Here is a 17,739-nt window from a genome sequence, read left to right as displayed (position 1 = left end):
AAAAAAAAAAAAAAAAAAAAAAAAAAAAAAAAGCTAGGGATTCCCTGAGCTTTGGGAAAATCACCCCCCCTTCAGGGCCATAAAGAGACTATGCGCAGCGCACTGCCAATGCATTCAGTCTTACAAACACTGGCACCTGAGTGCTAGCCAAAAAGCTAGCTTTCCAGCCTGATGTCTGAAGACATTTTGAGGACAAGTTAACCAAATTAACAGCATTTATTTAATGACTGTCAGATTAAGAGAGGTCACAAGACAATTATAAAAGGATGAGCAGGATTGCTTAAATTGGACTATGGGGAGAAAGGTTTCATGAGCAAAAAGCACATGAATTGGTCCTGAGGAAAACAAGGAAACGTCATAGTTTTAAACTCTAGAAGTGAAGYGGGGTACTGGAAAGTTTCTGCCAAAAAAGGTATTTTTTAAAGACACACTGTTCTCATTTTATTAGGCTGCCACAACAACATTTCAGATGGGCACATTCTAATCTAAATCTTCCGTAAAGCAAACTAAATTAGACTGACTGACTTAGATATAGGAACAGATCTCAACTAGATGATCTAGTATCTATTCTCAGTTAATAATTTTTTCCCTTCAGGCTTGTACTCATAAAAATACAAACATGATGTACTGGAGGAACATTCCTGAACTGTGATGATGAAATACTATCTTTCATGGGTACACRCAAACTGGTTCATGGTAGCCCATTATTAAACACCTAAACAGAAAAAGAGCTATTTAACAAGAGCCCTACAACAAATGAATGAAAAACTCAAAGCTTCTGAAAAATGATTTACCTATCAATACACTGAGCAGCTAAACAAGCTGCAGTTAGTATCTCCTTGATGTGAGTCAGCCAGTTAGAAGCTTCCAGTTTACTAAGCCAACGGTCCATATTGTGCGACTGGTCATTACAAGCTTCCACAAGCTTGATGAGGCTTTCTTGCAGAATATTAAACCTTTGGGAAAAGAAAAATTTTATTAAAACATACAAGCAGCACAGCAACTAGGACAACATACTTACAAAAAGATATTTAAAGATCATTATCCAAAAGCTAGGCACTGAGGTTTATATGCTGCTATGTCTAACAGCATGACTTCATAGAATTCAGATCGCCTTATTCAAACTTGCTTTTATTGGGAATTCCAAGCCACAGGTAACAAGTGGCCGAACGTCACTCTTTGGATATAGGCTGCCTCTCTCCTCTCAGAGCAGGAACTGCTTCATAAGGTGTTATAGTACTATTTTTTTCCTTATTTTACCTGAACTCCACGTGTGTTCAGGCCTATCTTAGATTTTAATACTCCTGCTACCAAGTACAAGTGGGACTGCAATCAGGCATGGACAATAGCAAACGTCAGCCAAGCTTTAAGTGCTGTATCTTTATTCTCTGTATTGCCCCACAAGTCTCAGGATTCCACCCTCCACCTACCTCCTGCAAACTGCAGGATGCAACACTGACCTGAAAGTCATCATCACAAGGACATAACCCCACCATTAACACAGAAAATTTTAAATCAGACAACTTCTCAGCATACAGTCACACTAAAATTAGTCTGGCTGAATTCTTTGCAACAGAAAAAGAGGAAGGTCACAAGTTTTGCTTTACAGCTGTTGTAATATGTCCACAAGCCTTAGAAAGCTGATGTCCAACATGCAGCTGGTAAAACCAGGTACTTTTCTGTTCTTGTTTCACACTATGCTTTCCAGCTGCACCAAACTACTGATGAATCAAGCACTTCTTGAACAACATGGATTACAATGTGTGCTCAGGTATAATAAAGGATGTTGTAAATAGATTAACAGAAATAGCGTGTTATTTAGGAATGAATAAAACAATGTATAAAGACTCTGATGTCCAAGTTCACTGTAAAAATAAATCAACACCAAGTTCAATTCTGTGCAAGTTTTCCAAAAGCAAAAACAAACAGTTAAAAGCAAAGAGCACGAAATTTCTTCTACTAGCTCCTCAAGAGCTGGCCTACACAGTAAGAGGGACTGACTGCTTTTCAGTAGCTCCAGCAACATTACTGCAAACCCCTAAGGAAGGATTCTCTGAAACTAAGGGTTAAGAAGAATTGTAAAAGGAAGGTCAGCCAAAGTTTATTGAACTCTAACTTGTTTCCAAGTGGTCAAATACTAGTAGATGACCAGAGAAAAGTGTAGGGTAGGAAAAGCGTGACTCTGCTGCAGAGTCCTCAYCTCCATAAGTTTGGTAGCAAGGGACTTCCTGTGCACTGCAAAGATAAACACAAGAAGGTTGGATTGCAACTCTGGAAGATGGACAAAGAAACACATAGCTCAGGGAGATTGCCTCAGGTCTGAAAACTTCAGCAGCAATGGTAGGTTGTTCAGAAAAAGGAACCAAAACCCAGCTTTTCAAAACCAAACATCCTTTATTATCCTCTTCCTGCTGAGGAGAACATGACTTTGTTGACAGTAACTAGGATACGTGGCCATTTCTTACAGCACCAAAGCCACTGTAGGGAGCTAGCATAGCCTTGTACAGAGGAGGGCCTGTGTGATTTCACTCACCTCTCAATAGATTTGTGAATTCTCCTCCACTGCGGATAGTGCGCTTCCTGTTCAAAGCCTCCTCCTTTGGCCCTGGCCTGCTGGGCAACATTCAGGGACCTCGTATCAATAACGTAGCCGCGCTTGCCTGCTCGTAGCGTGGCATTAATAAGCTTCTCATCTTCTTTACAGCGTCTTCCATTTGTACCTGTAAGAGGCTGACTACTTCGCATCATTACCTGTGGAGAAAATCAAGCACGAATTAGGCCCTACAAATAGGGAGACTTAAGATTAAAAGCCCCTGAGTATTCAAGGTCTAAAYCTAGAACAGAGATTTAAATTCATTATATGGAGGTACACACCTCCATATTTTTTAGTTTGTAAATAGACTGCAAACCAATGCATTAGATCACTGGGTCTGAGCTCCAGGATCAGAACTAAGCTCTCTAAAGAAATGCATCACTTAAATTCACAAAGGATACTCCTGCTTTCCTTTACAGCTCAGGTCACTAATGATGCTGATTAGGATGGGATACATCAACCTTAATATGCTTCCTCCATCATCAACATTCAAACATAGCCCTCCTCAATCTTCAGCTCTTCTCCAGGGAGTTACACCAGCAAGCGCAGCTCTCACTCCACTGCGCTTCCCACTTCCACCTGCTTCAAGTTCCATCCACCACATCTGGACAYAGATTACGCAAACATTCTCATCTGCAAACCTGATGCACAGAAACCCACCCCGCATTTCTCAAATTCTTCCTATAGSTCCTGTTCTTCCTTGCCCTGAATCTTCTAGTTCTTCTCAGTCTCTGTAAGTGGTTGCACATAGTTTATCCAAAAAACAAACTAGAAATGCTTGAATTAAGTAATCATTCATCAAGCCACTTTGTAAGTTACAGGCATCTTCTCAGAGGTCTATTCCCTTTAATTATTCCTGTAGCATCATCTTTATAAGCCATGTAACTGGTTTCCTGCTRATGCCTTCTTAAGAAACCAACATTTCTAGGATTGTGATTTTTAATCTCTTTAACTGTTTTTAAAACACTCGAGCCATTCACATTTTAAAGATGTCTATTAGTTACAGTTTTATTCAGTCTTAGACTAATAAAGTCTAGCTCCCCGGAAGTATTAGCTGAGATGTCTCTTTAGTAAAGTGCCTTTCATATCATAAAGTTGCATCCCAACAGCTCAAATGTGAGGCAGCAGTCAGCAAGCCTAAATAAACTCACAGATTCAAAGCCAGGAGAGCAATGTGTGACAGAAAGTATTACCGTCACAGATTCAAGCACTCCAAGTTGAATACTAATATATTCCTCGCACTTGAAACATGCACAGTTCAGAGATGTAATTGAGCAAATCTTCTTTCAACAGTTTTTCAGTCAAGAGAAAAAAAAAAGGCATAAAGCAAGAGTATTATGAAATTAGTGGATGGTTGATTTTTAGGCAAGAAGAAAAGAAATAGAGCACACTACTAGGTCMGACTAGACATCTTCAATTCAGGGCTTATAAATCTTGGCAACTGCAGGTGAGAACATTACAGTTGTTGACTCAGAAGCTTGGATCAAGTTTACAGGCTGCAAGCTARACACCCCAGCATCCTCAGAACTGGGTATGTCAGCAAGCAATACAAAGAATTATTCAGCTATTTCATAAAGTACACTTCTTAATTACAGCATGCTTCAGAGCTATCAATACCTCAATYAGATTTTGGCTTGTTAAAAGGTGACAAAAATCTGTGTGACAGTAAGAATTTGCTACGCCTGAAACCTATTATACTGACAGTCCTGGAGAACAGATTGCTCCGATCACTCCTCAGACATTTACGCAGCAGAAGCGGAGGCAGTGCTGGCTCTGTGCACACTTGCTGTCATCGTGACTCCATTGTGAAGTAGATGGCCCACTATCCAGAGACAGGAAAATGTGGTTTCTGCCATCCTTTCATCATGGAGCCTCTTGGCAGACAAAGCAAGAAGGGCTGCCAGTGGTGGCTTTACAAGTCTCATCTTGCTCTCGCTGCTGAGGACAAGCTCGTGCCATATACATTCCTAAATAAGCAGATTAATAGTTATTTCTAGGATGCAGATTACTCATTCCATCACTCAGAACTAGTTTTACCACATACATTGAAGCAAGCCAAAAAAYAACAGAAGTGAATGCCTCAGGAACTGCATTAAATCTAGAGCAMGAGTTATTTTTTCATTAAACAAGGCTGAAGAGATCTGATCAGACTCATCCTTCCTTCAAATACAACTATTAGYCAAACACAACTTACCATACCATTCTTCTTATGATAATAGCTGAGGACTGGGAAGCGACTGCCATGGCGAAACATGGCCACCTTCCGAAGTGCTTCATCATCRATGGATTTGGGGACAATGACGACTGGAGGGTAGGAAGGACAGACAGAGAATTCCTTATTGATGCAGCTTAGACGCCACTCATCTGTCTGAAAGAGATRGAACATTTAGGTTTTGTGCCAAAAAATAATATATTGCTGTTACAGGSTATAATACTAGGGAAGATGAACTTCTACATTCAAAATAAAACACAAACTACTGATACTCTATTCGATCTGCACCACAGATAAATCCTGGTTGTCACCACTGGCACTATAACTTTTGTTCATCCAGAAATTGGGACTCCCCTGTAATAGCATAACTATGCTAATGGGTCAGATGAAAAGTCCATCTAGAACACTAGCCCTTCTCCAACAAGAACATGGAGAGATGCCATTCAGAAACAGCAAACAAACCTGTCCCCTCTCTTCAGTCTCTTCTTTACGCCCTGCCTCTCTTAACTGTTTTATCACAGGTATTAGAAGGTATATCYCCAGTCCTTTTAGTATACATTTATGGATCTGTTGACTGTGATTTTTTTTAATCTATTGATGATGTATGTAATCATARTATCTTGTTGGAGTAGCTCATTACCCTGAGTGCTTCCGTTGCCTACAAGCTTTGAGTGACTTTTGTTCTTGAGACATGGGATTTTTTCAACAGTTGCACATTTGGTTTATCCATATCCCCAGTTAACAACACATAGCAAAGCCACACTGTCAGAAATGGGGTTTTGTTGCTTCTAATTGTTTCACGGGTACAACAGGCAGCATATCTGTAGTATACACTACAAAATGATTCACTGCATTTGTGGATACTTTCCATCTCATAGGAAGCAACAACACTATTTCTCATTCTTGGAGGAGACTCTGGAACAGAAATACATTGTCATGTCTGCAGATTTAGACATAGGTTGATTTAGATATGGGCAGCATCTGCTCAAACCTCCATCAGTTTTGAGAACAGAGTTAGCAACACTTTTCTGAAGTCCTCTACTGTCCACAAGACAGACAGTTGTCCATCTATTCTAGAGGCTGAAGGTGTTTTGAGGTTAAAGTTGCAAGTTAACACTTCCAGTTTGGTTCATTGCTAGAGGCTCTGCTTTATGTAAAACAGTACAGCTCTTCCTCCAAAAGCTTTTCCTGGAACTATCACAGCGTTTAAGCACAAACATCTCCTCATGAGCTCCAGTTATGTAATTTCATAGCTTCCCACAGCCAAACACCTGTGAAAGAACCAGCTGAATACTGACACTCTGCATCCAGAGGGTTATATTTCTAGTAGACACCTGGCAGARCACAGGATACCAGATACTCGGGGTCACACACAGGACTTGGCTCTGTCCACAGCAAAACCAAAGGTCAGCAAGCGGCCATGTCAACTCGGAGTCCTCGCTTACTGCGGTCCACGTTTGAACTGCTGACACTGTTTTCACTGCAGACTCAAAGAAGTCCAGTCTACGTGCTCTGTTGGCTGTGGCCCTTTTACAGTCTGAAAACCGCTTCTGGGTTGAGACCACACCACTGTCTGCTGCATGAGGGTACCATCCTCAGACAAGACGCAGTAACTGGAACACTTTAGTCAAGGCAGATCTTTTGTCTCAAATGTAGTTCTACTCAGGGAAAAGAGACGCTGCTCAGCAAATTGTCCCGTGTGACAGGACAAGAGGCAATGGGCAGAAACTGAAGCACAGGAAGTTCTGCCTGACCGCGAGGGGGGAATTTCTTCACTGGGAGAGTGACGGAGCACTGGCACAGGTTGCCCAGAGAGGTTGTGGAGTCTCCTTCTCTGGAGATCTGCAAGGCCTGCCTGGATGCAACCCTAACATGCTGTAGGTGACCCTGCTGAGCAGGGAGGTTGGACTAGATGATCTCCAGAGGTCCCTTCCAACCTTACTGATTCTATGAAATGCTAAGAACATAAATGGTTTTGAGGGATATATTTGCCCCAGAGGGGAACAGAAAGGAAGGACCTTATAGCAGAAAAGTGCCTAAAGTTTGGCAGGAGACTGAGCTCCCAGTGCCCTCGACAGCAGACAGTGAGGTTCACTTGGCCACACTTTCAGTTGATGTGTCCTTATTCTATATTCATTATACCCAATAAAAGCTGTGCACACAAGTTTTGGCACGAAAAACGACCCAGAAGCCTCTAAAACATGCTTTGATTTTAACAGTGTCAGACTCTTAAAAGTAGCAGCCGAACAGCAGACAAATCTGCCTGTGGAAAGCTCCAGGCAAGAAAGTATTAATAAATAAAGCRAAATATAAAAAGCCTTTTGAAGAGCAATAGAAAGCTGCTATCCAGGTCTCTTTTTCCATTACTAAGCACCAACATGAAATAGGCATGAAAAGGTAAACAGGACCCTAAGTAACTCTTCAGCTGAGATGTTTTCAGCACAAATTAGGAAGCACGTGCGCCACTGCAGCAGGCAGAGACCTCACCCAATGCCACAACAGCTCTGCCCATTCAAATTTAAATAAAGTTTCAGCTGGACAAAAGGACGGAGGATAAAGCAGGTGTCAGAGGAAGTGCGAGAAGAGCAGGACACTTACAGAATACCCCATGTCAACAAAACCCAAGTTGAGTCAGCAAGGTAAGTTCCACCTATATTTAATTGCACAGCTCTGATCAGAAATAGGTCTCTTCCTCCTTTTTCCAGCCACATACAACCTCTTGCCTTACACCTCCTGACAGGCACATATTTATACAGATCACACCAGATCAGTGAGGCTATCAGAGTAAAACTAGGATTGTCCTGGAAGGTTTTGGAAGTGAAGTTTTTCTACCAGTTGAACAAGCTGATCTGATTCATGATATGATTACATAAGAGGCAGATCCAATGCAAGGGAGATGTGACCTAGGAGAAAGCAGAATTGTCCCTTTTGATGGCAGCCTACTGCAGCCTGCATAAAAAGATGTTGGGGAAGGCACAGGCTGTATATATTACTACCAACAACTGCAAATGCTATCAGTGTTCAGTAGCCTGTCTGGACAGTCTTGCCTCAGCCCAGCTGGGGCTTGGTTCATTATTCATTAACCTCCAAATAGCTTCTCTGAACATCTACGYTTTATAAAAATGCAAAGGTTCTCCCAGATGCAAAGTTAAATTACCTCCAGCAATCCTGTCACAAGCAGAAATGAAAGAATGACTGGGTCACATAAAGCAGGTCTGCTTGCCACAGTTCATGCTCTTAGTGCTCCAACAATGATAATTCTTATAGCTTATTTGGGTGTCTATGTCAAATTACTGCAGATTCCATGCAATGGTGTGTCATTCGTTTCTGTATCTGCAGGGATATAGAAAAGAACTGCTAGAACTGTAAAGTCACACAGGACGCAGGGAAAGTAAAGCAAAAACTCTGTGGTATGCTTTTTGAGAGTCCATCTGTCACTGATATCACCAGTATGAAAAGGAATGAAAGAATATCGACTTGACTTATCTCCCACTTTGGTAATTTACCTCTGCCCATAACCACCTCCTCCTCCTCCTCCTCTCACCACTTACAACATAAGACAGATGATACCGTTATGCCATCCAGTTATAATTTACTGCGGTATGGGAAGGAGGAGGAGGAAGGCAGCAATTAGCACCATTTGTCTTCTGTAACATAATGACTTCTGCAGGGAGCCACTTAACCTCTGCAGTGCCAACTTCAAACTGCTAAAACGTGAACTAGATGATAGTAAAACCTAACCAGTGCAAAATTCTCTTTTCTTTTACTTTGCTTAGGGTAGGTCTGCAATTCTCAAAAACAAAACAAAACAAATAAAAACCGAAACACACACACATCACACCTGCTATTACTAACTGGGAGTGTGAGGGAACAGCAATTTGACTATGTGCAGCAAGAGATGCAGATATATGAAGCAAGGCTGGCAGGGAAAGAAGTGGATTTCACTTGTAGAGATAAGACAAACAGAAAATCATGCTAAATGAAACTCAAAGTACAAAGCTAGCATTTATTGTTCCTCACAGCAAAAGATCTGTACTTTTTAGGTCTTCAGAAAAAGTTGAATTCAGYTCAAGTAGGCAGTGGCAAAGATTGAGGAGAGGGAGAGGCCTTGACAGAAAACAAGAACTGTTTCACATAGGGTACAGGATTAACTCTTATGTTTCCACTTTTCTTGTCCTAAAATTTATTTAGAGATATTGATTTTCAAATGTTACTGAAAGGCTAAAATTAAGTTAAGTTATCCACTCTCCCCAAACTTACCACACCTTTAAAAAAAAAAAAAAAAGCCTTTCTCAACAAAATAGTGTAAAACAATTCAAGCTTCACTAATAAGCCTTCAAGATAAATCAAGACACCATTAGGCATCTAGAAAATGCTTGCAAAGCAGCAATGACAAAAGCCATTACCAAGGAAGAGGCAGGAGGCAGCAAGCCCCGTTAGTAACAGATTGCACGTAGACCAGAAGCGTAACAACAGATGCAGGCAAAGACTGATGCTTGTCGGTAAAACATGGGCTGCCCCYGCTATTGCAAGCTGAGCACAAAACCAGAACATCCAGCTATTTTTGAGAAGCTCCAAGATAGTACATAAAGCACAGTTAAATTGACCAGAAACTTAAGCTCTGTCCTACACTGCCAACATAATGAAAATAGAGATTGAAGAAACCAAATCTGGTGGCAATGAAATACCTTCGTGTTAATCACCCAGTTATTGCACAGACTTTTCCTCAGGACTATAAACTTCACATAACTGGAAATCCAGTTCACTGAATCCAGAATTTATAAGACTCAGTTACAGTATCCTGCACTTGTAGAAGCTGACAGGAAGGAAACCTCTCCATCTTGACCTGTTAAATCTTCTCTAATACCTCAGAAAATAGGAAGTTGATTGCATATATTCTGTAATTCCATTCAGTCACTCAGTTTTGCAGCACAGTGAGGAATACAGTTTTTATACAAACAGCACCCAGCACCTGCTTATAACCATCCCAAATCTCATGCACTACCCAGTGCTTCAAGCAAAGAGAGTGATGAGCTGGATGAGCAAACAGTAACTGTGCTGTGTATCTTCTGCTCTACTCATGTATTTGTCAATGGTACTTTTAAAGTCTCATTTCACTGTTCAGTAGTTTACTACAGGCACTGCAGACTTCTTGTTCTGTTCCTGTGACACTTACATAAATGTATCAGCTAAACATTTCACTGACTTAGATTTGCAACTGAGCTACTGTCTGTTGATACGTTGGATTTATCAGAATAGCAGTGCACGGACTAGATACTTGAAAAAAAGCCCTGCTGACCTGTGCTGTACATTATCTCCAAGAGGACAGTTAGCACACAGCAAAAGCCATCAGAAAGCAATAGCCCACTGCAACTTGTGAATTGYTCCATCTTCTTCAAATCAACTGAAATCATTTGCCTTAACAGTTCTTCTCTTAACAACTTCATGGGCTGAAAGCAGGAATGTGTAGTGGGGCAGCATAACTAAAGCACCTCTACAATCCTTGAGCTGAGCTGCTGGGCCGCAGTGCTTTAATGCATGCTATCAAACTCTGAGCACAACSAGAGGTGATGCAGTGGAGAGAATTACACATGGGGGTATATGTGTTGGGACAACAACATATATGGCACAACATATGCAAAGATAAATAATTACATCTATTATACATAATCATATCTGTATCTAGAAACTAATCATTAATATATTGATTATAACTATAATATATTGTAATCAAAATATTTATTATATAGTTATATCATTTATCTTTAGATAACTTCTTTATAGTTTTACTTTGCCATTATAAAACATCTCAGAGTTCTAAAACTCACATGTAACAGAAAATTTGGAATTCATACAGTACTAGAAGTGCACTGAGAGTGAAATGCAGTTCTCGACAAGCTGTTACCATATTGAGGAAGTTAAGACACAACAGGTCCAGACAGATGATTTAATGTAGAGGGAGGTAACTTCCTGTATTATACTCATCTGACTTTTCAGACAAAAATAAATAAATCAGCCATTCACTTACTCTAGCCTGTCATATAAGGAAGCATAATTACAGAAAAAGAAATATTTAGTCACTCATATTTTTAGCTGCTGTTCAGGTAAAGTCAATCATTTGAACATGGCTTTTGTCACCACTTCTTCAACAAAGAGTTGCAGCTGAAGTTTTGGATTAAAAGCCAAGACTTAATCAACAGCTATTAGACATGCATATTAAAATTAATTAATTATTGCCCTTGAAACTTAGCACTATAAAGTCATTTGTTTTTTAATAAAAGACCTACAAATAAGTTGTCATTGTATTTTTAAACCTGTACAGAGGAAAAGCAGTAAATCAATGGATTAGTGCTAGCAGCTGCATTTGCATGGTGGTAAATACAACAATCAAAAGTGATTAGATTCCCAAAATTTAAAAAGGATTTCAATTCTTCATAGAAAGCAAAGCATGAACAGAAGTGGAACCCTCTCCTGCACTCTTTCATTGAGCAATGAGGGGTTCCCCTTCTGCTGCTTAAAATCCTGCTCTTACATACCCTCCACTCCCATCAAATAGCAACCCTCAGCTTCCCGCCTTTTGATTCTCTTCGAAATGCTTGCAAGCTTCCTCTGCTGAGCTGCAAACACTGCGTTCCTCCAAAAAGGAGGGTGTTCTGATCATGTATGTTTGAACTACCCAACTGAGATTCAATGAAAGTTGTGCTGCAGGTTAACTAAAAAAAGAGTCAGTTTTTGCGATTTCTGACAACAGAGAAAGCAAAGATATTTGAGAGCACTCTAATGATGAGACAAAAATGGAAAGGTCTTCTCTAAACTTTTTTTTTTCCGAAGTTTTTAATCACATGAATCTGATCGAGCTGATCATATTGTCATTAGTCATATACAGGAAGTGAAAAATGCTGCAGAGAGGCTGAGTTACAGATTAAAAAAATCAAATTTCTTTGATGACGTACTAATGGATGTGGTCTCAGAAACCTGAAAAAAATGCAGCAAGTGCACTATACAATGTAACAAAGACTTGGAACAATAGGAGATGCTAAACCAAGACACTATTAAAACAGATAGGAGCCTATCTGCAACTGCTGCAACTGAGTCAGCTCTCTACTATATCAAGTTCAGCATCCTAAAAACAAGTTTGACTGACAGATACAACGTGGAATTTCACAAGTATGATTCCTATCTTACAGGTACTGAGATAATGTCAACATGAGCTCACGGCACCCAGAAGAGTAAGACTGGAAATTTGCAGCTCTCTAAACCCTCCCAGTATTTTCCTACTATGAACTAGTGAAGAATATTTTGAATTTGCCATTTGTATCTACTCTCATCTTCCTAAAGAGCTATGAAATCTTTGGCAATTTGAAACAGCTTGGTTTCAATACAGAAGCTGATAATGGGCAGGATTCATCCCATCCACTTCAGATGCAAAGTTTACCAGAATAAATACAGGCTAAAGTTTCCTGTTCTTACAACGAGAGGGCCATCGCCAAAAGGAAAAAAACATTTCCCACCTGCACCTCTCCCCAGTAACTTTTACACAGGCCTCAAAACTTCCTATGCCTATGGTGACATAGGAGTGCCAACCAGGTATAGTTAGCACATAAACAGAAATAATCACTCTTTAATATCAGGTATTTCAACTATACTCATTTTCCACCCAGGCATAGGCTGCTAGTTTTACCATGCAGGATCTCCACACTCCAGACACTCCTGGATGAAATGCTTCAAAAACTACTTGCATAAATATATTTTCTTGTATCAACCATTAAGTAACTGTTCCAGCATATCTGAACATCTGTGCAAATCCTTAAGATCCAACTTACTACTGAACTGAGAAGCTCGAACTCTTGCTCAGGTAGAAAAGAGCGCCAACCATCTTCAACGACTTCAAACATGGGCCGGAAAAAGAACGGATACATAAGAGTAACAGAATCCAAGGTAGAAAGAGCCTGAGTGGAAAAGAGAAATAAACAGCTAGTTAATTCACTCAAATTGCTATTCATTTCAAAAACAAGATGGTGCCTTCTTCTAACATTGGTGATGCAAACTTAAGTCACCGGTCTATGCATACAGATTCAGACTTTTATTTTTTTTTAAGGTGTACAGTCATTACAGAAGCAGATTTCATTGCTATTTTGATACATTTTTCCCCACAGCATCATATTTGCAGAGACATGTGCRGAACAAGTCAGCCAGCGCCAGCTTTCCCAGAACAGCACAGTCCTCTGCTTCTGTCAAGAGGAGTGTTTGGCACACGTGAGCTTCAGCTCATCATAATGAGAAATTATCAGCTGTTTCCAGAGGATAGTGATGAGCCAGAGTAATAGCATTTGTTCAGTAGCAGAAAGCAAAACACTAGAAAGCGGCGACAGGCAAGAAACCCTTCGACATCACTCCGGCAATATGTTCTGGCCTGCCATGGTATATCCTTGATTTTGTTCACCACCTTCTGTTGCCACATAAAATAAATTACTGCTGCTGAATCACAACGCGCTTCAAAGAAAAAGGCTAAAACCTTTTCCCTGGATACAAGGCTAATGAACCTATCAGCAGAACTAGCAGGCAACAGTTACTCTGAGAATACAAACTGAGTTTTGCTTAGGGTGGGGGAGGAAAAGCATACTGTATAATAAGCTTAACAAACTACCCTGCATCTAACTGACAGTTAACAGCCACGTAATATGATTTGCTTTTTTTGTGCCTCTGTTTATACAGAGCACCCAACTGCTTCCTGTGGATTTTTCCACATAGCATCACTCACACAGGCTACGTACACAACAGTGCAACAAAGAACAAGAAAGACTAACAATGAACAGGAATAACCAGGTGAACACAACTTACATAATGTTCACTTGAGTTATTTATCTGCAYGAATTCTTACCTCAATAGAGCTAGCAATGTTCAAACACTCCTCCATTCCAGGTATATCCAGCTGAATAATTCGCAGATCTTTACATTTTATGATGATGGTACCCAATGAGCCCACAAACCTACAGCAAGACATAAAGAAAAGAGTCTCTCAGGAACGTGATCTTCTAAGGTATAATGGAGGTATGACAGCCTACAAGACAAAGTTCCATTAGTACTAAATTGCGTGCAATATCATCCATCTGGGGGAGGGAGGAGGAGAGCAGAATCCATTTGGGTATTTTCAAGTTGTGCTGTGCCTTTTCTTATCCTAGCTTTGTGATACAGCAGTGAGTGGAAGTACTAGAAGATAGAGATAGAAGAAAAGGTTTTCGTCCCAATTTTGCTTTGTTTAAGATATGAAAGAGAAAAGGTAGACTCAGCTGTTTTCTGGACAAAAACACCGGAAGCTTCCAGATTTACTAGAAGCGATGTGTTGAAACTTAGAATTGCTAAWAATGTTTGAGTAGCATTTTTTTTAAGCATCTCAGTCTGTTTTTGTAAAAGACAAGAAAAGAAAAGGTCTGCTTTCTAATACTTGTAACGCCATGCAACTATTTGTTCTGCAGACCTCAAAGAGGTACTAGTCATATCACTGGTGGTTTTAATGTAAGTTAACCCAGAAAAAGCTCTGTGTTTCCAAAAAACCCAACACAGAGACACCCTCTCTGGTCTTTATCACATACCTGAGAGAAGGATGATGCCAGAAGAAGAAAATTAGTATTTTCTTCATGCTAACTAGCCACTAGCATGCGCATATATATAGGTTTTCATTCACAAAGCAACGAACTAAAGAAAAGCAGTAAAGTGTCCTTCCAGGCCACAATAGTGCTAGCACTAGCAGAGGATGATGGAAGAAACAGAATCAARCAGGAACTGTGGAAACCAAGTCCTTTAACCTTTAAAGGACTTTAGAGGGACCTTTAAAGTCCCTTTAAACTTAATTGTAGTTAGGCCATGCACATACAAGGGGACAACTGCACATACGCTAGGAGACTTGATCACTAAGCTCTGCGTTGCTTCACCTGCACTGCTTATGAAGGTGACTATAAATTATTTTAGAACTATCACAGATGAAAGCTCATTATCCTTTCCTTCAGTGCAAACAAAGGTTAATATACAAAACCAATTATAATTTTGGTAGTGCTGAAGCAAAGCTAGAGACATTTTGACAKAAAACTTTCTCCAATTCCAGCAAAGCCAGCCATACGACCTCTTCGCAGTGTTATTTCGCAGATTCCAAAAGTAATAATACAGTACAACTACAATGCATTACTGGTGTTGTTTCCTCTTTCTATGTTTCTTCAAGCAAAAGCTTCATGGTTAGATCACTGGAGACCATTCCTCTCCTCAACAAACTCTACAGMTCATATCTGAGTTGCTTAAAAATTAAAAAACAGTTTGATGACCATTTGACAGTTGTGAGAAAATCCTGTTTGGTATTAGAAGCGGGAAAGTAGATTTTGAGCCTGTTGCGATGTTGTGCACTAATAACTTTAAGCAGTAGCAAACTGGAATTTTCTACAGTCTTTATTGAAGAGCCTTGCTACTCCAGTCCCTCCAACATTCAGCAGAAAGTATTCTCTCATCTTTTTTTAATTGTCACTGTGTTCACACAAAGCTATTCTCAAGGACAGAGATAACTACCCGAGAGACCTTCTAGAAACTAGGGCCAGTAATAAAACCTAAGATTGTTTGCAGACATAGCTAACTGTTACAAATCACACACTGAACTACCATTCCATTGCTCCCTGGTATCACGACTTAATATCAAAGGAGTAAGGAATGTTTTAAGGTGCACTTTCATTACAGCTAACAAAAAAAGAAAAAAGAAAAAAGAAAAGAAAAAAAGCGTATCTACAATAGTATTAAAAAACAGCTATGGCTAGTTTAGTACAAGCAGTAAAGAGGACAACATCAAAACACTCTGATAACTGAGTGGTACAGGATGGGAATAGATTTTCAGTGCCTCCAACCATTCTACTCCTCTCCACCCTCTGGTCAAGTGGCATGATTTTTCAGAAAAAATAAGAGAAAAGTGCAGCACATAAACAAAGTTAATCAGTGTCTGACATTTTTTTTCCCATTCTTAGATTCTGAGGAAGTCTGATATTTTAAACTGCTGCTGCTAGGTCTTCCTGTCTTACTGTCAGGGAGGAAATCTACTCTTCCAGATCATTTTAAAGGGTGAGGAAAACAGGGTCTGACTTCATAGCAAAAAAAATCTATTATGATTAAACCGAGAAAAAGATTAAAGTAAACAAGCAGAATACAATCAGCAGATGAGGTGACATCAGCAACCCAATAGAAGGCTGTAAAATTCATCTCTGAAGTCCCTCTGACACAAACAGACGGGCAAGAATAAAATGACACTCAGGTGCAGTAGTCACTACTCAACTTGCTGCATCATTCTGACAAGAAACATGCCGTTAAGACTGTTATTGATTTCCATAAGCAGTTGTAGGAGTAAGGGATTGATRCTCTCTAGCAGTAGGAGACTGATCTGAGACTAAGGAGATCTGAAGTCTGCTTCTGGCTCTGCCATCAGTTTTGCTGYGTGACCCTCAGCAAATCACTCAATCAGAATTTCAGCTTCTACCTCCAAGGAACTGTGATAATGATGCATCCTTTAWGAAGCATTTTAAGAGTTACTGATTAAATACGCCCTACTATTAACAAGAATCACTGTTGATACAAGAAATTTAAATATAGGTCTACCTTTATATAAGAAAAATATCTTAATGTGGAACAGCCACGTATCAGTTTCCAAACTAAATGAGAATCAGTCAGTCCATGATAATATTCCACCTTACACTCTAGTTGACTAGGCTGCTCTCCTCTCCAGACCTGGATTTGGGGAAGCTGCACTGTGAACTAATCTTGATAATCACTTTTCATCCCATAACAAAACAAAGAATTGGGTACAGGCAGACAGGGAAAATTAGGACAAATACCTTTTTTCAATAGAGTCAATATTGGAGTGCAGCAGCCAGAGCTCCTCAGCATCATCTTGGCGCCGTGAGGAAAGAATGAGGTGATGGCCAGTCAAACAGAGAGTGCCCTCCACGGCAGGGTAGAAAGGGCGGTGCAGTACGACGTTATCAACTCGAGGGGTCTTGATCAGCTCTGCAAACTCCATGCTTCCTAATGGCAGAAGGCCTGGGGAGGCCTTTGCCTACAGCTAGCTGGGAAATACAGGAGCTCTTAGGAGCCGGGCCAGGGTGGAGAAGCCGGGAGTACCTCTGCCTGGCAGGAAGCCCTGTAAGATGCCACCAGAGACAAGCAGGTAACCCAAGGGCTGAGCCCAGCTGCCCTGTTAGAGACAACCAGCCCTAYGCTGATCGCAGGTGCGGGGATACGGGAGAAGACGGAGATTACGTCGGGGGAAGGGGAAAGCGGAAAAGCATCAGAGCAGAGAAACTGGGTGTGGGGAGGCCGCAGGGGGGGGGGGGGGGCCCCCCCCCGGGCCGGGGGGGGAAGGCCCAGGCCCGGGGGGGGGGGGGGGGGGGCGCCCAGCACCCGAAGGAGGGGCCGCTGCGGCGGCCAGCGGAGCCGGGATGGTGCCAGGGGACCCCCGGGACGGTGCCGGGCCGCCGCGGGCGGGGGCGGGGGCAGCCGCGGCCCGGCCGCGCCGCCGCTCCGAGGAGGCGCCGGCCGAGCGGTAACGGCCGGAAGCTCGCGGGCTCCTGCGCCGGATGTGGCGAAGAGGCCGAGCCGCCCACGTGATCCCTTCCCTCCCCGAGAACCAATCCCYGCTCGCGCCCGCCCTGTGAGGGCGGAAGAAGCTGAGAAGGCGGCTGAGGCGGCCGGGCGACTGCCCTTACCGGAAGGAGCGCTCTTGCAAAAGGGCTCGGCGCAGCCCGCGGCCGCCAAACGATAGTTCCGGGCCCCTACTAGTCCTTCAAGGCAGACAGGCGGGGAAGGGGGGGAGGGAAAAAGCCGCGAGGGGGCGTGGCCACGGGGAGCAGCCCGGAGTGGGCGGGGCACAAAGGAGGCGTGGTCACATGACGTCGGAGCCGGGGCGTGG

The 17,739-nt window shown here is 41.6% G+C and overlaps 1 protein-coding gene across 1 annotated transcript in view; it reads right to left on the bottom strand.

Annotated features, from left to right (window-relative positions):
• The window catches only part of MTMR9 (myotubularin related protein 9), a 26,323-nt gene extending 9,135 nt beyond the window's left edge, over positions 1-17,188 (bottom strand). Inside the window, exons 1-6 of the mRNA XM_085306509.1 lie at positions 16,667-17,188; positions 13,687-13,795; positions 12,629-12,754; positions 4,788-4,961; positions 2,534-2,751; positions 795-956 (exon numbers count right to left, since the gene is read on the bottom strand). Of these exons, the coding sequence (XP_085162635.1) occupies positions 795-956; positions 2,534-2,751; positions 4,788-4,961; positions 12,629-12,754; positions 13,687-13,795; positions 16,667-16,851 (974 nt within the window). The 5' untranslated portion in view covers positions 16,852-17,188. The remainder of the gene's footprint in view (positions 1-794; positions 957-2,533; positions 2,752-4,787; positions 4,962-12,628; positions 12,755-13,686; positions 13,796-16,666) is intronic.
• Between the last annotated feature and the right edge of the window lie 551 nt (positions 17,189-17,739).

The sequence above is a fragment of the Rhea americana genome, unplaced genomic scaffold (assembly GCF_003343005.1).
Source record: "Rhea americana isolate MKP2758 unplaced genomic scaffold, rheAme1 scaffold_240, whole genome shotgun sequence".
Taxonomy (NCBI): Eukaryota; Metazoa; Chordata; class Aves; order Rheiformes; family Rheidae; genus Rhea; species Rhea americana.
Note: the sequence above shows the minus strand (reverse complement) of the source record. Positions and strands in the feature narration are given on the sequence as shown.